The sequence below is a fragment of the Astatotilapia calliptera genome, chromosome 5 (assembly GCF_964374335.1).
Source record: "Astatotilapia calliptera chromosome 5, fAstCal68.1, whole genome shotgun sequence".
NCBI classification, from domain to species: Eukaryota; Metazoa; Chordata; class Actinopteri; order Cichliformes; family Cichlidae; genus Astatotilapia; species Astatotilapia calliptera.
The window spans coordinates 4,497,350-4,519,189 of record NC_137426.1 but is presented as its reverse complement, the minus strand read 5'-3'; the positions used below and the strand labels follow the sequence as shown (position 1 = coordinate 4,519,189).

Here is a 21,840-nt window from a genome sequence, read left to right as displayed (position 1 = left end):
TAATTGCATGTTTTATATTCTGTGTTCATGTAGTGGCCTGAAGCCACGGTTCAAATTTCGCTAACTGTGGTATTTAAACTACACTCCCCGGTGACAAGAGATCATAAATATTCAGTGAACAAAAAGTAAAAGTGCATTTTATCCTTGATGTAAAGTGTCCTCGTGGGTAGAGGTCTTTGCTCGTCACTAAACTTTTTGCATATGATGTTCTGACTTTCAGCACGAAGTGAAGATTCGCTCTCTAACAGAGTACATGCAGAACGTGGAGCTGAGGAAGAGACAGCTGGAGGACAGCTATGATTCTCTGACTGCGGAGCTGGCTAAACTCCAAGCTCAAGGTACATTTGTTATAGCCCACACTAGTGAAGCAGCGCAAGTATCTAAGCTGGTACGTTTACTCTTTTCTGATTACTTTTTTTAAATAAAGCTCATTAGCCAAACATTTTTTTTTTCAAATAAACTTGATTTGCCTTTTTGAATTATCATATCGTTCAATCATACGTATTCAACCATGTGGAAGTACACTTTAGAAGTTGTGTTTTTAATGATTAGATATCACTGGTGTGGTGTGTAGTAGTACAGTTAATAATGTTTGTTTCAGTCACATCTGCTGACATTTGCATTTGTATGTTGAAGTATTGGGGAGATGAAGAGTCTCCTCTGATACCTCCATCTGGGTTTAAAGATGTATGCGTATGCAGGTTGTAGGTAAAAAGGTGTTTTTTGTAAATTACAGTCCATTTACTGTGAACTAAACTAGGAGAGGGCAGAGCACAGAACACGAACATGTAACATACGTGTCATTGGGGTTATTTTGTTTTACTTGAAACAAAGAGTTTTTAAGATATGAATTTGACTTGGATTATAAATCAGAAGTAAAACCTCTGAAATGTGTCTGGAGGTTGAAATAATTCTGTAGTAAAAAATGCTTCTTTAGTTGGAAATATTGGGCAAATTGGCACATTTCGAAATTTTGAAAATTCAAGTGGTTAACAGGATTTTTTGAAATTCATGGCTCTAGAGGGAAAACCAATTTTGACACTATCCACATTTGAAAGATTGTTTCAGTTTTCTGCTGCACTATACAGTGACTCCATCAATTTCCTTTAAATGCTTATCAAATTCAAAGTCGCTGAGGTGTTGGAGGTTCTCAGATTTCAGATAATAAGGTCAGCATTTTTACAAATGTGAGCCAAAGGATCAAGCTTTAAACTGTTTTTTCTACTGATGGTTACACCTGATGATGGTATGGTATGGTAATTTTGTGACCACATTGCTGCCTGTGAACACAGAAGCACCACCCACCTGTGGTTCCAACCTTCTGTTTGTTAGAGGCAGCCAGTCAGAAGAAAGTCAACTTGAAGGGAGCGTGGCCATAAGAGGAGATGAGGCAAACTCCTTATTTCAGACAGAGGTTGATCTAAGATAATATAGCGGTGATAATAACGACTATTTTAAACATGTTCAGTTGTGTGCATAAAAAACAATACAGAGTAAGAAATCAGCATAATAGGTAAGCATTTTACTCATTTTAGTTTAGTATATTAGAGTTGGTGATTGATCATGATCTAATGCAGTGGAGAAACACAGATTTTGATGATGATGAAAGTGACAATATAAACAGCAGCATCGTATTTTTGTCTGCACTAAAATGGTAATATAACTGGTCAGTGAGCAGCCACCATCTACAGAGATAAGTATCACTAAATACACTGCAAAAATTGGCTAAATATAAGGAAAAAATATGTAATTTGAGAAAATCCAGACTATAATCAAGTAAAATAATAAAATAACACTTGGTAAGATTTCTTGAAATGAGAAAAAAAATGTCTAAACTTTAGTCAAGTGAGAAATCTCTTAAAAGAAGTGTTGACACACTCATAACAAGTGCTTCATAAACCTTTGGCGTTGCTTCATTCTCACTTTGAGAGAAATGATCTTAGAACAAGAGCAACTGAACAAGATGCTTCTTCTGGTCAATAGTCTGTCATAGGGCTAACAAACACGATCAATTTAGAATCAGCAATTAACTTAACTTGAATAACTTTGGACTGTGGGGGGAGAACCCACAGGATACCAGCACCTTCATGCTGTTAGGGTTTGTACAACAAAAGTCTAAGTGTGTGAACTGTTACTGGGAGGGCTTGTAAAATGATTTCACAGCTAAAAAATGCTTTTAAGATACAGTGCTGTGATCGCAGCCATTCCCCAACTCTCTGTGAATGGTACTCATTGATCAAAGACCATTGATTAATGGGATTTCATCAGTGGTTGTTGATCAATGGTCATGAAAATGTGCATATTAATGATCGAGGAACTGACCTCACAGCCCAATGTTCATTCAGTGGTGCTAGCTTCAATCATTGTATTGTTTATAAAGTTGGGGAAACCTGCAGTCAGCTGACACTGAAGAAGTCACTTGGATGAGTAACGAAACGTTTCTCCCGCTGAAAACGCTACGTCCAGATAAACAGAATCAACCTTTTGGGACGTCTAAGATACAATATCATCTCAAATAGTGTCTTGGTGATATAAATGAGCCTAATATGCAGGGAAAGTAACTAGTTTTAGGGTTTATAAACTAAATAAGAAATAACAGACATATATTCTCAAAAGAAGATCTTATTCGTTGTGCTCTTGCTAGTATTTCACTCTCAAAACAAAATCAAAAAGACTTTTTGGGTGGATATAAGATTGTGAGACTTGGTCAGTTAGACAAGTTTTGGAGTCTAAGTGTACGAGCACATGTTGCTGAAATACTCGGTGGAGTTGAGAATTTGAGGCCAGTCAATATTAGTTCAATTTGGCAAGTGTAGTATGTGGGTACTCCTTTTTATAATAGATTGCTCTAGGCTCAAGTTAAAATGTTTTACCTACGAGAGCAAAATAGCAAACTGGGAGCAAAGATTTTAGTATTCATTCAGACTCTTTGGTGAAGAAAATTTCAATATGGTCCGACCAGAAAAATGACAGATTTACACTCAATAAATAGAGCCAAACACAAGTTTCCAGGAGTGAAGCCAATCTTTACTGTCAGCAAAACAGGTCTTTTCTCAATATAAACTCAAATGAAGTAAATGCAAGAGAGTTTTCTTCTAATAAATGCATATTTTTCATTAACAAATATCCTAAAGGGGTTAAAGTGATACGTGGTGACGCTGTCATTTCGGGACTGACTGCAAAGTAAGTAGATTAATCCACTACTGATGTGAAATGCCGGAGTTAAATATAATGTCAGTGCTCTGACTCAGTCAAGCCAAATAACGTCAGGACAAAGTAAATAGTGAGAAGACAGAAAATATGTTGCTGCATTTTAGTGTCTCTGGGCTAGAAATGGGAGGAAGTAGCTTCAGGTTGCTATCTTTAATAGAGCTTCAGTTGCTTCCAGAGGCCTTTTTGTCCTGTCAAGCAAAAGAAAAACAAGAACACAAAAAAGCTTAAGCTCCCAAACATTTCACAACACCAGCACTAATAGATTGATTTTACATTTGAAACTCGTGCAAGGTCCAGCTGTAGATACTCCCACAGTACACTGACGCAATTCCCAAATAAGGCCAAAGGCAGTGTAAGTCACTCTTCCCATGGAGTCTCACAGAATGGCATTAAATAACCAGTGGAATTAAGGGCAGGGAAATCAATTTTAGTCCTGCTCAGCAGTCGAGTCAGACGGTCCTCAAGCCATAACACAAGCAGATTAACACAAAGTGCTGCAGGTCACGTTGATCGCACGGTGTGGTCTGAGGTAGAGCGCTCGGTAATTTCATCATCAGACACCAGGAACAGCAGTGAGTCAATATCAGATCTGCATGACACAATAGATGTCATTTGCAGATAGATATTATCACACCCGAGACATCACTTAGATCACGCTGCCTTCGCTGTCAACATGAAGTGGTGATACTGCTGTGCTGTCAAAGTCAGGTCACCATCATCAACATCTGTGCGCGCCGCTTTTATCTGCTCCTCTTACCGCCATCCTCTCGCTCTTTCTCTGTGTGTGTGCTTATTTCAGAGAGCATGTCACAAGTGACCAGGGGGGAGAATCACACGTCTGCCCAGAACTCCTGTGATATAAAGGTAACCATGACTACAGTGAGAGCAACTTGATGTAATGACCTTTTCTCGCACCCTCTCAGCCAACTGCAGGTGTGCGTGTGCAGGGTGTGTGTTTGCCTGTGACTGCACGTGTAGTTGGACTCAAGTGTGTAAATGACTGTAGGAATGATTTAATAAACTAAAGAAATTGTTTCATATATTCAGAAATTTGCTTTCAACCCCTTTTATTGGTAGTGTTGATAAGAAGATGACAATTCGATGTCTGTACAATCATTCAGACACTGCAGCTTTCAACTCATTGCCTTAGTTTAGAATAAAGACGCAATCATAGCAAGCTCGGCAAGGAAATGATAACTCACTGCCCTCTGGAACAGCTATAGTTTGTTAGGTAGTGGCTGCACAGATTATTGATTGTCATTCTGGCCCCTAGAAGCATTTTACATCATTCACAATCATCGAGTGGTAATATGAAAAGCAGATATCGGCATATGAATGTGACGAATCTGTAGGCAATGGGCATTATTTCTAGTACTGGAAGCTGTTTGCTTTTTGTTTGTGGTCAGTTTGTAGTCCAAATACCAGTGACCAATCACAACCAAGGCCTAGGCAAAAGAGGGAATGCAAAACAACGAATAAAAAGCAGTCAGAGGAACATCCAATGATGTTTTAGTCTTGTATCTTAATGTAAATCTATCTACATGTGTCCTGAACAATTAACTGCAAACAGCAAAACAGGAAGTCTCAAATATCAGATGGTTACAGGAAGCATGGCCACAGGACAGCCACAGAGTATCCTCACATTCAGCCGTCAAACTATTAAGTGACTGAAAACCACAAAGATTCATAATGACTTGATCAAAATGAGATTTGCCTAAAAAGCAGCACATCTTTTCAAGGTCAAAAGATTTGACAGAAATGAAGGATGAAATTCCAGCGATGCCAAATTCCCAAATAAAAGTAAACAGATGTAGTTTTCAGCTGCCAGACACTTTTAAACAGCTGGCGTTGTTTGTTGTTTTCATTATCTGCTTGTATTTGTGGATGTGTTCGTGAGAGCATCGAGAGCACACGAGTGTGAGCGTTCCTGTGTGTGTCACGCTCCACTTTCAGTAGCCGAGTCTCACAGTCCCGTCAGTGGTAGTGTATGGACAGCGTGGGGTGTGTAAGTTTGTGTTTAATGCCCGTGTGGTTTGGCATGTCCACATGTGCACCGGTGCGTGTAATTTTCTTCTCGTTATTTAGTCACTTTGTTCTCCTCTGACTCCCGTGTTACGATACTCGATCTGTCTCTTCCCCCCTTCTGTCGCCAATACCCCAGAGGGCTCTGGAGCAGCAGATGGAGTCACACCGTGAGGTGCACAGCAAACAACTGGGCCGCCTGCGAGACGAGATCAATGAGAAGCAAAAGATCATCGATGACTTAACTGAGTGAGTACTTCACCGTAAATTCTTTACTTTTCAAAACCAAGACTCAGTTTTTGGAAATCTGTAACTTGTGCAAGAGTTTGAAAAGAAAAGTATTTTAAGTTAAAGAATCAAATCGTTCCAGCAGAAAAATCACAAGGATGCTATAGAAAAATATTTCTTTCAGTCGTTGAGACCGTGGCACTGCGGAAATATAGGCCATGAATGTTTTCTAAGGGAGACAACTTACCGTACCACAGCAACACAGCTGCATGCTCAAATTTGAAATTCAATTTTACCCTCATAAGTGGTTTGTAAACGCTCAAACTGGGAATACATGTTTTCAGTATCTCTCAAACCTTCAACACGGTCTAAGCCCCAATGTTCAGACTGGCTGAAATGAAAACGTGTGGGTGGTTTACATGGTCAGGAAGCTGCAGAGCCAAGCTGCTACAACCCCAATGCGAGGAGCCACTGGCCTGGTTTGGCCTAAATGAAAACCTATCCCTTCAGGTACCTTGTTCTGATGATGTACTACACCAAGCGTGGCCATCTGGGAGGAGACCACTGGGCAGACCCTCTCTAGGGACTAAAGTACATTTTCCAGCTGGCCTGGGAGTATCTGTTAACACCCAAGGAGCAGCTGCAGAGAATTTCAGTTTGAACAGACATTTGGTGCTGCTCTGCTTATCCTGCTCACACAGCCTGATTTGGATAAGCAGCTTTAAAATAGATCGGAAGGATGGATGTCGGTGAGGTGGAACGCATATAAAACAGGAGCAGGGATGCCCTCCGGATCCTTTAAAGAGAATGTCAAAAAGTAGGTATACATTAAATGGTAGTGCAGATTGCAAGGATCACACGCAAATGCAAGTGTTTACAGGTGTGCACCCTTTTTTTGGTAAGTGCCACTGAAAAATATGTTGTGTCCATACTCTAATGGGGCATTTCAATGCTCTAGTTGTGACCTAATTACACACTTGGGCTACTTAAGTGCCCCTCTGCTCTGCCAAAATGCCTGTCTGGCCAGTACAGCCATGATTTGAATTAGGGGCAAAAATAAATCCTTACACTGCATGCACTAATGGTGCTTCTTCATCATTTTTGCTCCTGTGCACACCACTGAGCTGGAGCCATATGCCTGGGACTGGAACAGACAGCTCTTTTCTCATGTGACAGAAAGGTTTTGTAAGGATACCCTAATTAAATAAAATCAGAAGGAAACCAGTTAAAAGCAGCTAAGAACACTTAAAGGCATACTATGTGGGATTTTTGTAAAGTATGCACGTGATCATCACCGGTGACTCACTGGAAGTGTTTGCTAGAGATGATTAAACAAAAAAAAGTTGTTGGGCATCAATCTTTGGGGTGTGGGTGTGTGGCTCAGAGAAAATAATAGCATGAAGCTTGTGGCAATAGGAGTCAATAAAAACTTAATGACCAGGTAGCATCCCACCCCAATCTTCCCCGAGCATTTTGCAAATGTATTTATTTTTTATTTTAGAACTACTGTGGAGCAATCAGAAAATACAAATGTGTCCTTTCTTATTCATTCTTTTTTTTTTCTCATCAGTGCATCTCACTCTTCAATCTCCAGCTCACTCGCTGTTCTCTCTGCCTTAGAAACAAAACTAACCTCCATTTTTTTTAATTCCATTCCTCCAAAAATCCCAAGGGTTGTGCTTATGTTGCTAATATCTACATCCCTGTGTTTTTGTAATATAAAAAGATAATATATAAAAGATGTCACGACTGAGTCACTTAACACCTTTTTTCAGTTGTAACCAGAGGCAGCAGCTGGAGCTAGAACAACTGCACAGTGACTTTGAACGTCTCAGAAGCCGAGAGCATCACAAGAGCCGGCAGCTGGAGGAATTGACGTGAGTTGCTGCTTTACTGTCCTGGCCGGCTTTCAAACACTTCACCATATGGAGGCCTGGGGGCGAGCTGAGCTGCCTCTTTTGATTTGCGTCTTCCATTTCTCTCTGTCATTTGTCTTCCTTTTGTCTATTTATTTTCCTCACGCTCGGGAGCTCTGACTGAATTCTATTTACAGTATCTTACTCTTCTGCTGTTAACTCTTTCTTAGCCTGCTCCTCTCTTGGTCCTTTTCTTCCTGTCTGACTCTCTTTGCATCTCCATTATGGAGTTTCAGAATAAGGTGGCAGCTGGCAGCTAATAGGCCTCTTTCTACTCTGACCTTTGCAGCATATTGCATCAGATGGCAGATGGATAACAGCCCATGAGTGGGGCAGGCATTATGTGCTGCCTTTGTTCTCTATTCATGAATTATTCTGGCAAGAATTTGGTAATCGTTTGGATAAAGAGAAGTTCAGTTTGACTCTTCTATGCGTCTGTGTCTGAGCATTTATCTGTCTGTCTATAGATTCCTCCATGAACGACACGAACAATCAAAACAGGATCTGAAAGGCCTGGAGGAAACTGTTGTAAGTTAATAAATTCTGTCACGATTCAATGACTCAGTCCTCTCGAACTGCTTTAACTGCACTATTTTCTCTGTTCCTTTATTCACACTGCAGGCTCGTGAGCTCCACACCCTGCACAACCTCCGCAAGCTTTTCGTTCAAGACCTCACAACTCGAGTTAGAAAAGTAAGAGACATAACTAAACCCTTTTACTCAACACATAGAAACAGGTGGTTCTGCCTAGAGTTACGGTGACATTTTCTATTCTATTTTCTATTTCATCTCCTTTTTTAATCGACAGAGTGCACAGATGGAGCCTGATGATACTGGCGGATACATCACCCAGAAACAAAAGATTTCCTTTCTTGAAAACAACCTGGACCAGCTTACAAAGGTTCACAAACAGGTAACAGCACACAGCTCCTACAAAACTTTAATTTATAGTGACAGAAACAGGAAACATTTGACCTGTCCACACCTAGTTTGAAAATTAAGACCAATGACCAGGTTCCCTTTGACCAGGGGGCCTGATTTCCCCTCTGCAGGGTTGCAGCAGTAAATCAAAAAATGTCTACGATGAATATGTGCGGCGGACAAAGAGGCACAGACAAATTCAAATACAGAGCTGTGTGCACTGTTTGTCATTTCTCTCCTGTGGGCAAAAGAAACGCTAGCACGATCGATCATCTCACTACACCAAGTTCACATGAAAGTCTCCTTGAAAACAGAGCAGCAGGATTTGTTAACCCCCCCTCTGTCTCCAGGGAAAGGACGCCTCACTGTATAAAACAGTAAGACTTGAACACTCCTGATGCAGGTGCAAACAGGCATTCTCGGTTTTTTCTCCGCACTCTGGCTTCCACACAAACTCTGAAAACCAACCTTGCTCTCAGAAAGTCATAAACATACGCACACACCTCATATTTTTAATATTCCTAAATGGACTACCGCCGTGGACTAAGTGTTGGATGTGCTGAATGTTCTGCAGGCTGGCAGATTGGTGAAAGCTGCAGTGCAGCAGTTTGTCAGGCAGAAAACCAATCCTAAAGTGGCTGCTGGGAGACTCCATCCCATCCACCACCTGCTGATACTGTGGGAATGGAAGGTGAAAGTCATGGTCATAAATCAGCAGTAAAGTGATAATGCTTGCAAATGGGCAGTGGCCACTACACCAAAGCTGCAAGTTTCTCTGCCGCTGCACAGATTTAATCATCTCTGTCTGTCCGTCAACTGTAAAAACTGAGCAATCGTCACTAAACTATCTCGCCAGCAAACAAACTAACGCCAACAAGCCACAGGTGAATATCCCAAACACATCAATGCTTTGGCTGCTAGATAACTTTGCCCATTGTGAAAAAATCTCAGCTATAGTGCTCATTATCTCTGCAGGGTATGGATTAGTTTGCATGATCACACAGAAGCAGACCGTCAGTGTTTAGGTGCTCACTTATTAACTTTTGCGTTTAGAGGAAACATGCAGCATGAGGCAGATTTAAATCATTGCATCCTCGTGTTGATTTAGCTTCATAAATAATAACTTCAGAAATATAGGCACATGATAATATTAACTGACAAGTGCAGATATGGATTTTCTAGGCCAAGGCTGATATATATGAATATTTAATACAAGGTATGGCCACCTCTGGAATGATGCAAGAAGCCACCTGTCTGTGCATGGACTGCACAGGTGTCTGGATCAGTTATCAGGAGCTGCTCTCTGTTCCTGGTTGAGTACAGTGGCATCGACCCTCCATGTCCCAGTTGTGTTTTTTAGGAGTCACACTGAGACTAAATGCTTGGACGGGGAATTTCTGGATATATACTACTGATCCAGAAAGACCTGCAGTACTCTGGCAGTGTGGGGTCAGACAATATCCTGCTGAAAGTGCTGCAGGGGTGGGGTGCTACTGTAAGAACGGCACAACTGCAAGTTAGAGCAACTCGTCTCGGTATTACTGTTCATGCACATTTTCACCAAGTGAAAATCAGATCACAGATTGCCTCATGTGTCATGGACATCCAAAGATCCAACAACAGCTCCGACACTCATATCAGCATCTAGCAACTATGTTCCTTTAAATATACCCAGTTTAAAAGATCCATTACACCCATGGATTTAATACATGTTTAGGGAAATCATAATGATGATTATCATAATGTCACGCAACTGTTTACAGCATCTGCTCATCAAAGCTGCACAATATTCAAGAGGATTGTGAGTCTATTCTTCCCTTCTATGCTTAGGCTAATTCATATTCTCATGATGTTTTGAGGCTCTGCTGAGATCTGAGGTGTAGAGGAACAGCTGCCATGCTGGTCCCCTCTAAAATACCTTGAAACATTCATTGATTCATTTTTCTGTTTGTGTTCAGGCCCATTATTTTAATTCAAAACAGAAACTTAAATGGAGATGATTCAACAGAGTTGTCCTACTTTTTCCCGGTTGTAGATTTCTGATAGACTGGCTCTGTGTTCAGGAGAGTTCAGACTGAAGTAGTGCTCTTTACAACACTGGTGCAATTGTGGGCTGTCTCTTCCTGGTACAATTTTCAGGTTACACTTGATGTTTCTCTGTTCCACCCCACTGCACCCATTTGACCCTAACTGATCTGAAATGGACGTTATGGTCACACACTTCCTATGCTCCACTTTTTGTACTCTGCACTATATTCTTAGTAAAAAAAAATTCTTAGATTGCAAAACATATGAGCAACTCTTTGGGGAGGCAATGGTTCAGGAAGTAAAATGGGTCATCTACCAATTAGCAGCCAGTGGACTGATCCCCTGCTCCTTTAGTCTGCTTATAAAGTATCCTTGGGCAAGATACTGAACCCTGAGCTGCCCTGGTGCATTCATCAGAGTGTGAGTGTGTGAGAGTGGAGGCCTGTAGCAAGAAAGTGCTTTGAATCATAGAAAATGTATAACTGTCTTTCTGTAGTTATAGCTTGTTTTTTGCACATGTCGGATTTGTGTTACAGCTGGTACGTGACAATGCAGATCTGCGCTGTGAGCTTCCAAAACTGGAGAAACGTCTTCGGTCTACAGCTGAGCGAGTTAAGGCGCTCGAGGGGGCGCTGAAGGAGGCAAAAGAAGGAGCCATGAAGGACCGCCATCGCTACCAACAGGAAGTGGAGCGAATCAAAGATGTGATGAGGGCCCGCGCTCCCTTCCGCCGACCCCATGCTGCGCTCATCGGTAACGTATACAAGTTGCTCACAGATTCAAAATAACAGCCGCAGTCTGCTAGAAATTACATGACAGTGCTGCATGTGTCATTTCTGTGAAAGCTTTGCGATTGCTTTAACACTGCAGTATCTTTTAATCTGTAGGTAGCTGTAAAATGCATCCAATCATTTAGTCTGCAGCAAATTCACAGCCACTGCATCGTTTCATAACAGTTCAGAGACACATATGAAAGCTGTTTCTCAGTAATTGGGCAGCACAGCACCTGAAAAACATTGAATTTAAATCAACCGATTCATCAGAACATGTCGGTTAATCCACTCAAATGTGGTAAATCTAAAAGTCAGTCTAATTTTCTTTTTATGATGTGATGTATAAGCCCCAAATTCAACAATAAAATAAGGAGGGAAAATGCATGCAAAGCCCATGCCACTTCCTTTGGCTGCACTGTAGGAAGGATATAGTATGTATATCCTCTCCAGCACTACATGTGTGATGTTGTACATGTAGACACCGTTGTGCGTTTCATCTCCCTCCCATCAGATCGCTTCCTTTGTAATGCAGCATGTGAGAAAAATCGTTCAGCATTGTGCAGCCATTCTTTTCACGTCCCTGTTGAGATTTTCCCACAAGCAGCATCCATTGTGTGCTTTGCCCTCTCTGCTCTACTCATCTGTTGTCTCCTTCCTACATTCCTCTTAACATATCACCACATTTTCACAACCTGCATGATCGAGCTGATGCCCTTTTCTTCCTCTTCCAATCTTGTTTCATATTCAGGAAGCAAACATGCATGTAACTGAATTCTCCTGCTGTGGAACGCACAGATATGCAAAGGACTGTTTACGTTGCACCGAAATGAGAAAAGAATTTACTTAAACAAAACAAAAAGCTGTCGAGAGAGTTTTTGCATGAAAGAATGTAACAGTTGGTGGAACATTGGGCTTCTAAGGATTTACGCGGTAGGCATATTCTCCTGAAAGAAATGCGAAACATTAGAATAACAGTGTAATTCAGTCTGATCACTAGCTTGCTACTTCAACTCAGATGCATGTGCTGCTGTAATGAGAAAATGAGCTATTGATTTAAATGAGCGCTTTCAGCATAATGATTTTCATTCGAGGATTAAAGCACAGCAAACAAGACTATCTGTGATATTTCGCTTTACATTAATATATTTTCAGTGTTGGGCTTTAAGCATCCTGTAGGGCAAATTAAATATGTCTGGCTTTAATGGATGAGTGAATCAATCAATACATTGTTCTCTGTTATCACTTACAGCCAAGCCTGTACGCCCTGGCCACTACCCAGTCTGCTCTCCCACCAACCCCTTCTTTATCCGAGGCTTCAGCGATCAGCCCATTGCCTTCTGCAACGCTGTTTTCCACAACAGGAACCAAGCAGCCCCTGCTGCTGCTGCTGCTGCTCCTGCTGCTACCTCTGCTCCTTCCTCTCCTATATCTGTTTCTCCTACTTCTCCCTCAACACCAGAGAGTGAGCCCAGGCTACCTGAGTCCAACTCCAATCAGAACAGCCCTGCCAAACACCTCGACTTCCAAAATAATGATGCACATGACAGCAATGTTCAAAACAATATGTGAGTAAAACAGCTGTTTTGGCGATTTTAGTCACTTTTTGTGGTTCTTACCATATTTCACCTTCTTGACTTTAATTAATAATCGGTATAATATAACTTTAACTAAGCCACACTTTCTGGCTCTCTCTGGTTTTATATGAGATCGTAATGAGGGGCAATACCTGTATGCCACTTAATGTTGTCTGGAACTTTCTTGAGTTTGCGTCAAGAGTGTTTACTAACCTTTTTATCTGACCCACAGACCAGTCAGACTTACAAAAAAGCTTCTTTCTCAATGTCTTTCATTTGAGTCATTTAGTGACTGATATCACCAGTTAATCCAATATGTTTACATAATAATTGGGTTTGTACTGTTAGCCTGCACTTTGTCCTTATTTTCTATTTTATTTATAATCTTTTAATCCATTAGGATTAACTCAGTGAATTAGGTTGTTTGAATGGATTTGTTTATCCTTACTCCTGCCTAAACATTTCCAACATGTATTTGCCTTTTGAACATTATTTAGCTTTTTTAAATCTCTGCCTTATTCGTGTCTTTAACATAACTTGATTGATTGTAAAAGTTGAGCTGTTCTTCGTAGCCATAGTTGGCTTTCTTATTTATTTCATTATGGTTTCAACTGCTGTCTCCAGTCAAGGATGACGTTTGTCTCTTAGTTAGAGTGATGTGAAAACCCTTCACATTTTGATACATGCCAATACTATCAATGAGGTAAACAGTTTGAAAGTCAATTTTTGATATGACCACCGTTCCTCTTTGACAGAGCCTGAAGCCTCTTAGGCAGCTTTCTTGTGATTTCTGTAAGTTGTCTTCAGGAATAGTTTACCAGGCTTCTTGAGGAACATTCAAAGCCTTTCTTTGGATGTTTCTGCCTTTTGTTCCTTTTGCTGTTAAGGTGACCCACACTTCATTAATGTTGCTGTCCAGGCTCGGGGGGGCCAGTCGATGACTGATTTATTGGTTCATTGTGTGTTTTTCTCTCTTTTTTAAAATATCCATGTATGCTTTTTTTTTTATTTCAAATCACTGTCGCGCTGAAAAACAAAACTGACTGAAAATGGAGAAAAAGAGACTAATGTCCAAAAGAATATTGTTTGAAAGACTTTCAGACAAGCTGTGGACCTGTTGCTCAGGATAACTCGACCTGATATCATGTAACAGACACACTGGTGCATGCTTTGCCACGATACTTGGGCTAAGACCTTTGCACAGTACTACAAATGAGTTCTGTCTGTTGCTGTTCTAAATGCATATAGTCTGCACTCTGCTTGTGAAGCAGTCAAAAGTCTTCAAGTTCATAAAGTTTTCATGTTTACTTCAGCTGTTTCATGTAATGAAAAGTCTCGATTATAGCTCGAGATTTTAAAAGATAACTTTCACGTAATGTTGACACGTGCTTGTGTTTCTGCTGTTTCAGGCCTCCGGCTGAATCAGAAAGCCAAGCAGACAACGCTTCTGAAATACTCGATTCAGAAAACGGTGAGCCCTGTTCAGATAAAGCCTGTAAAAAGTAATGAGAATTTTTATAATCGCAATCAGCAGAGGTAAATGGATTTATTTTTATGACTGTTTTTTTAAGTGATTGTCATTATGCCATCATATAAACCATTAGGTTTGAATGTTGCTTTATATACTCTTCCAGATTGCTGGCTGTTAAAGCAGTGATTGCCCTGCTGCTGTCATAAACCTTTCTTTTTGTTCATATTACGTTTGTGTAATGAAGTTATAGTCAGTAGATTTAACTCTCACTCTGAGCCAGTGGGAAGTGAAGTCAGGGATTTCTTCTCCTTCTGCATAGAGTGATATTAGCAGGATACAGATGATCGTTTTTGTAAAACTTCAATGAAAAATGTGCAGTGAACTGCTCCCGCTGCTCGAGGTTTTTGTTTGAGGCAAAAGCTTTTTGTGTCTGTGGGTGTGTGTGAGTGTGCGCGCTTGTCTGCACCCGTCGGCGACAGACTCTGGAGGAGATGGATTAGGCTTGCTGTGTCATTACTCAGATAGAGACAGGTAACCGACAGACAGGCTGCGACGCCCACCTCAGCTTCTGACCCAGTGATGACAGTTGTTGAGTTGTGTAACAACACCACACCTCTTTGATTCTCAAGGAATATCAATAAAAGTCAGAAACAGGGTTTGTGCCAATAAATCAGTCTGCTGCTACAATATGAGCTTTTAATTAAATATCACAGATCACTACTGATTTTCACTACCTGTTTGAACCCTTAAAGGATTTAATCAGGCTTAGTTCAAGTCTGGTTTCCCATTATTATTTCTTCTGTCAACAATGCTGTGGAAGAAATGTCAATATTTTGCTCTTTTTGTCTGTAAATTTCTGATTTTTTTTTCAGCTGCTTTTTATTCATTCAGATTTATTTCTTATTTTCCTTCATACTAGGCAAACGTCTACTGTAATTATCATGTAATCAGACTTTTGAAGCCATATTTCTTCTGGTTCATCACTACTTTTTACCGTTGTTATTCTCAGTGTCATGAATTTCAGTGAGTTATGAAGAAATGCACATCTCAAAGATCAGCATCCTCTTATTTCTTATTTATAGCATGTTTAAATTTAACATTCACAGTTACAGTGTCTACATGTGCAACATCACACATGACAGGATAAGGATTTTTATTAACTGTCACAATATTTTTTTCTACTTAAGGGATTAAACTGAACAGGCCTCATAATCCAGCCAAGCGTGAGGTCCCATGATTGCATCCATCTCATCAAATTGTGCACAAATTAAATAAAGTTGCTTCTGTGCATAAATTAAATAAAGTTGCTTCTGTGCATAACAATGGATAAATCCACAGAGGCTTGCTAAAAACTGAGAAGCAACTGAAGTGTCTTGTTATGTTTTGTCAATACGTTGTCATGCAGAAAGGCCAAGTGGATGTTTGGTGAAATGAATCTCTGTCACAGTAATTCAGGTAGAATGCCAGCCTCCGAGGGTTGAGTTAATAGAGTCGCTGCTGGGGCTGAATTCAGTTCATCAGGTTCTGCAGGATATAAAAATGATCCAGGAACCAGTATTAAAACCAGACCCAATTTCCCAAGAAAGTGTTGTTGGTTTTCTGCTAATAAAAGTCCTTGGGATGGTTGTACTTTAATGCAAGGACACCTTAGATGGGAAACACGAGGCACTTATGGTCAAATGGCAGTGTTTGCCACTGTTTATTGGTCATTCGTTCAAGCAACATTAAATGTGTTTATGTCCTGTAGAGATGTTACACAATGAAAACTCTTCAGGTGCAGGTGAAAGTTACAAAACCTATAAGTGACAGTCAGTATTTGTGTTACCATGGCATCAGTCTTTCTGGTAACTTTAATGTGTTAGTAGAAAATAACCTAATGACCCTGCCCATAATCATTCCCTAAGCATGAAGCTTTGGGCAGCTAAACCTGTGCTGGTGCTGCTTTTCCATCCTTGCCTTACTGATGGGGTTGCCAGATCAGTAAAGTGCTTGTAAAATGTGTTAGTCATTCAAATGTGAGATATTGGCGTCTAATACAATACATTATGCAGCTGCTTGTTCCAAGGCCGTCTAACTTCACTTTCACATTAGGCTGTTTTAATTGAACTTACGTGTCTGTTACAAACCCACTTTTCCTCCCTCACTTCACACGCCACCAACCTTGTCACTGTGCACCTGCCTGCCTCCTTATGCACTCTTTCTGTCCACAGGAAACACCACAGATATCAATGACAACAGGTAAGACCTGAGCACTCTTTTGAAATAATGGCAAAGCACCTGCTGGTGTCTGTCGCTGACTTACTGGAGGGTAGAAATATTGGTTGTAATTAGCTGTCTTTTAATTTCAGTGACTAATTAAGTTAATGCAGCTAGTAGCAGTAAATAATGGTAGAAGCATACATCACAAACTGTGCTGCCACATTTGTCTTGCACACACTGATCACACTTCTGTTCGTAGAATGAGGACTGTAAAAGCATTGATTGGACTCTTTCTGCCATTTCTTTCTGCATCACTGCTGCCCCCTTGTTGCTGTCACTGCTACTGCTGCTGCTGCTGCTGTGGATGATGCTGCAACGACATGTGGTTCTGCTCTATCTGTCTTAGCATGTGTCTGAATGTGAATTCTGTATCCAGAACTGATGTGTGTGACAATCAGGACCCAGCTAAACTCTACAGTCTGCAGCCAGAGGCTTCAGCCAGCTAATAGTCCTGAGCAGGTAAGAAAGCAGAATGGGGAAGCTATTTATGGAGAAGATACACTATTAACAATTCATAACCATTCAAATTGGTCATTATTTATAATGGTTATGAATTCTGGTTGTAGGAGTACGCTGGGAATTTCTCGCCAAGAGCCCCAACAGACTAGAATCAGCACTGACAGATTTGGTAGTAGGATGCATAGAAGCGTGTTAGATAATGCCCGAGAATGGACATTTTCCTCAGTTCATCGTGCTGTAGTAAAATGCGATTACAATTGATGTATTGGGTCATGAGGTCTTATGAATCAGCACTATTTCTTTAAGGCTGCTTGGCTTCAGCTCTTTGGTGCTTTGTGGGCAGCTGTAACAATGTGAGAAACCTGGGTGAGTTTTTATTTTAAGAGTGTGAGACACTTTGCACAAAAATACCTAACAGACATGATCTGTATGCACCTTCCTTTAAAAATACTTCCTTTAAAAATACTTCACTGTTGACAGTGAATTGACCTTATTTAGGAATGCATATTTAATTTAAACTGCAATCATGTTAAGACTAATAATGTCCAATATGCTATATATTCCTCCACTCTAAGTAATGCAATGAAGATGAGGGGACGTTATTCTAACTTTTCAAGTCCTTTCAGCTGGAGTAAAGTTTGCAAGCGAGTAAATACAAGTCTTCCACAAAGCTGCTGAATTTTATGTGCTGTTAAATCGAAATCGTGCCCCAGAGTACACTGTGCAGTTCTCAAATAAAAGTAACTCCTTAGTAAAGACACCAGGTATAAAATGACTCGAGACATGTTCCTTCTGGCATTGATGGCATGACTCACTGGCTGCTGTCTCCTGTTTTCTGCAATCCTTTGCTTTCACCATTTCTCTCAAATGTATCTGTCGCTCTTATTCACTATTTCTGTCTATGTCTGTCTCTCTCTCTCTCCAGGCAGACGTTTTTTCTGAGGCCTCTGTAAATCTGCATGCAGCTGATCACTGTCCTCCCAGACTCCCCTTCCTCTCGCATCCTCCTCACCTGCTGTAAACAGACCTCCTGTGTCTTTTTTAGGCACCCTGCTTGTTTTCTTCGATCCTTTCTCGTTTCTGTATTATGACTTGTGGGGTGTAACAGTTTGACAAGCACTGCATCTCAAATGCCTGACCTGGCAACCTACACCTGTGATGCTGCTGCACCCCCTCCCCCATGACTTGAAATATGAAGGGACCACAAATAGAAAGGTGGGGAAGAGAAAGTGCCGTGTGGTAGGTTTCCACTAGGTTGTGCTGTTTGTCTCAGTGAAAGACTCAGTGAGGGATGTCGGCATTGAGCATTATGATTATTATTAGAACTATCATCAGTGTCATTGATAAACATATGGAAAATCTAAAAGACAAAAAATACTAACAACATGAAAACAGTTTGATCCTTGTGATCACTTTTCTGATATTTATACTTTTCACTGCATGTTGATTTTCAATGTTGGTTGTCAGCATTTTTCAAAAAATATGTATTAAAGAGGAAGAACACTAGTGAAGCAACAATAAACATGTTAAAGTCCCAAAACCAGAATAGAAGATAAGCATCGAGATGTGTGCGCTGTTAGTACCAAATCTCATTAGAAGAACAAAAGCCAACAATGCTCCAAGCTGTCTATCAGAAATCTGTGACCTCCGCAGCCTGTCTGTGGCTCTCAGTAAACAGTCAAAAACAGGTCGTGCCTATATTGTGTCATTTTTCAAAGTGAGTTTCAAAGTAATTCCCCCAAAATGTTTGAGGACTGCTCTTTTTAGCAAATGTTAGTCAGTGTACTTGTTAAGGACTATGTTCAGTCATGGATATAAACACATTTGGTGCTCCGGTGAGCATTTACCGCAGCAGGATGATGTATGCAGGACTTACTAAAAATACTCCACGGTTCATAGTGATCAGGAAAAATGTTAGAAAAGTGTGCGAGTGTGGCTCAGTGATGAGTTTTTGCACAGCACATGAGAAAAAGATATGAGTATTCTTAGTAAATCTACCGACGCCAGCAAACTACACTCACTGGCCACTTTATTAGATGTACCTGTTCAACTGCTCATTAAACTAATGCAATGAAGCATCGAGGCAGTTCTTCAGGCAAAAGTGGACCTAACAAAGTGTCCCTTGAGTTTAAAATACTCATATACACATATACTGTGGATGATAGTTGGCCAGGGCTTAATATAGACAATAAACGTATGAGACTCCATAAGACTCTTTAAGGCACAAGTTTGTGCTTTATCAGCCTCAGAGGACACATTGTAGCAAGTTTTAGCTGTGAGCAGAAAGCAAAGACAAAAGCAAATGAAGACAGATTGTTTTGTAAAGACTCATCGTGTAGTTGTAAAGGCAACTTTACGCTGTAAATTATCCCTTAAAACTGCCTGTCAGGGATTGTGCGTGAAATATTTAGTCACTGTCATGTTATGCAAGAGCATGGCAGAGTGGAAAAAGTGTGTAGCAACTATTTTTATACTAGCTGGAAAGAAATATATTATTTATTGTTTGCTCTACTTCAAATATTTACTGGCTATTTATCTCTAATTTATAACGGTTTTCGAGTGAAGCATTATCATTTTGTTTTGATGTGCAACTGTATTATTTTTATAGTCCCTGTAGGGAATCATAAAGATTTGAGATTTCTGCAGTTTTGTGTGAGAGCCGCCGTTCCAAGAAACGTTTAACAAAATGACTAATCTTACGGTTCTTTGCTGAACCACCTCAGAGTGAAACCAAAGCCCCGACTGTAGTGAGTCACTTAAATAGGATCTTATTCTGTGCGAGCTCTAAGCTCTGCTGGAGACATGAAGCAAGGGTTACTCCAGGTTATCAAGAGCTGATACAATCCTGTCTTATCCTGCTGACTCACACACACACATGCGCACATGGATGTAGCACCTCATCAGCCAGTGAGATATTTGACCTTTGACCCCTAAGTACAGATAATGTATCAGTCCTGTATTGATTGGGTGTAGTCTGAGTTCACTCGCACACTGACCGTCAGTAGCTCCTCGCCACCCGTCACATTCACTCTGTGCACCTCCTGATCAGACAGTCAGGATGGAAGGGTCAAGGGTGACAGTGGACATTGAGCTTTGCGTGTTTGTGTGCAGATAAAAGCTGTCTCTCATTAGCAGAGTTTTGCACCTGCTTCTAACCAAAATGGACCAGTAATGTGTATCAAAGCAGTCTACAGGTTAGTGTGCATGAACAACATATTTGTCTTTAAGTGGACGAAGGAAGGAGTTTTATTTTCTGAAGTGCACAACAGTGTGGCCGTGTTGCAGACATACACACTTCCTGTGCTGTGTGGTTGCTCAGATACGTCTACTTCACCCTGTAATAGTGTTTTTCTACAATGTTATAACAAACATAGACTGTATATAAAAGATGGACATAGTCACCACATCACCCAGTGGTTTGTAAAGTTCTGCCATGAAGTCTTGAACTGAGCTTGTTGGCCTTCTCTGTGTTTTTGCTCGTAGTCTGGTTTCAAGAGTTGATGCCCCTGCTCTAAAGTATCCCCAGCTTTCTCTTTCTTTTTGATTCTAATCAGAACTATAATTGATAAAATGAACAACATATCGTATTTGATAAGAACTGAAGTGTGAGAGTTAAGAGTTATCAATAAGAGTTATCAGGAAAGTGTTTACTGAGGTAATGGAGGGAGGGAACTGAGGGTCGCTTTCACATCAGAGTGTATAGACCTCTACATAATGTGACATTTTATTGAACCCTGAGGAGTCAGACAGACTGCAGGTTTGATCCACTCCGGCTTCACTTTTCAGACTCTGCAGCTATGTCCTCCTTTCATATTCAGTATATGATGAAAAACATAAGGATTTATCTACGTGATATGGTTTAGTACCATTACCTAACCTGCTTATGCTTTAATGGGTCAGGCGGGTGGGGTGTGGTGCTAAGGTTACCAGTCAACACACAGAGACGGGCTCACATCCACACCTTTAGACAATTAGGTCACCAATTAACCCAGCTTATGGATGTCTTTTAATATCCTAATTTTAACTAACTGGCACCATAAAGTATTTAATTACTATACTACTATATTTTTTACGGTTGTCCCTCTTTAACACAAAGATGTTACTTGTAACAGATAATTATTATTACAGGACTGAGGTTGAGTGAAATGTGTGTAGCATTCTAATTATTATTACATCCCTTTAATTGCCCTTTAAATCTGAGTATTTTTTTCATCATCTGTCTTTTTAAAAGGTAATAAAAGGCCACTGAACTTTTGAAGTTGTGTGTGTTTACATAACCTATAGAAACCGCGAGCTGAACATAAATGGCCTTTCTCGTCAGCACGCTGTCGCTGAAAACAGCCTCCTGCACTGTGGTTGCTCATCAAACTGGGAGTGTCTGCGTTTATTTTATTTTTAAAAAACAATTGTTCTGTTTGTCTTAAAGTAATTGTAACAAATCTAAAAAAATATTCCGACAAGATCAAAGAATTGTGATACTGTATCCTGAACATGCAGAAAGAGGACTGCAGGAATGGCCGAGCGGTTAAAAAAAGACAGAGGCGAAGTGTCTGTGTTTATTTGTACAACAGTGTGTTGTTTTGTTTGTTTATGGCGTGTGATTTAGTGCATGAACTACTCTCTTCTGTAGCTGCTGAGAAACAGCGCTGTTATTTCATGAACTCACCTTTCAATAAATATGATGCTGTGCACAGAGGATTACCACACGCTCTTGTCATTATTCTTCTTTAATGTTATTTGTAAAAGCCAAATAAAACATTATAACGTCAGTAACCTCTGCAGCTCGCAGCCCAGGAGAGAAGCAGGAGAGATAAAGCAGCTTTAAAAACAGCTGCACCAGTGAGGTCAGTGGGACCTCACAACAAATCCCCAGCAAAATACTGGAATTAACATTACCTTGACCCCTCAATAAAGTCTTGTAAAATGTGAGCTTATTAAATTATTATTAAAAATGTACATTATAATGATGTTATGTT

General features: G+C 40.4%; 1 protein-coding gene across 4 annotated transcripts in view; it reads left to right on the top strand.

The window, feature by feature from the left end:
• Nucleotides 1-21,562, top strand: part of kif5ab (kinesin family member 5A, b) — a 72,422-nt gene extending 50,860 nt beyond the window's left edge. Inside the window, exons 17-29 of one of the 4 annotated variants that reach the window (XM_026166766.2) lie at nucleotides 221-338; nucleotides 4,013-4,077; nucleotides 5,375-5,484; nucleotides 7,239-7,340; nucleotides 7,847-7,907; nucleotides 8,001-8,072; nucleotides 8,188-8,292; nucleotides 10,865-11,081; nucleotides 12,561-12,666; nucleotides 14,085-14,146; nucleotides 16,357-16,384; nucleotides 16,752-16,864; nucleotides 17,790-21,562. In XM_026166766.2, coding sequence (XP_026022551.1) covers nucleotides 221-338; nucleotides 4,013-4,077; nucleotides 5,375-5,484; nucleotides 7,239-7,340; nucleotides 7,847-7,907; nucleotides 8,001-8,072; nucleotides 8,188-8,292; nucleotides 10,865-11,081; nucleotides 12,561-12,666; nucleotides 14,085-14,146; nucleotides 16,357-16,384; nucleotides 16,752-16,851 — 1,146 coding nt within the window. In that variant the 3' untranslated portion in view covers nucleotides 16,852-16,864; nucleotides 17,790-21,562. Of the gene's footprint in view, nucleotides 1-220; nucleotides 339-4,012; nucleotides 4,078-5,374; nucleotides 5,485-7,238; nucleotides 7,341-7,846; nucleotides 7,908-8,000; nucleotides 8,073-8,187; nucleotides 8,293-10,864; nucleotides 11,082-12,350; nucleotides 12,667-14,084; nucleotides 14,147-16,356; nucleotides 16,385-16,751; nucleotides 16,865-17,789 lie in introns of all 4 variants that reach the window. The other 3 variants (XM_026166764.2, XR_013909154.1, XM_026166767.2) reach the window with 3 other exon arrangements.
• Nucleotides 21,563-21,840: the final 278 nt, after the last annotated feature.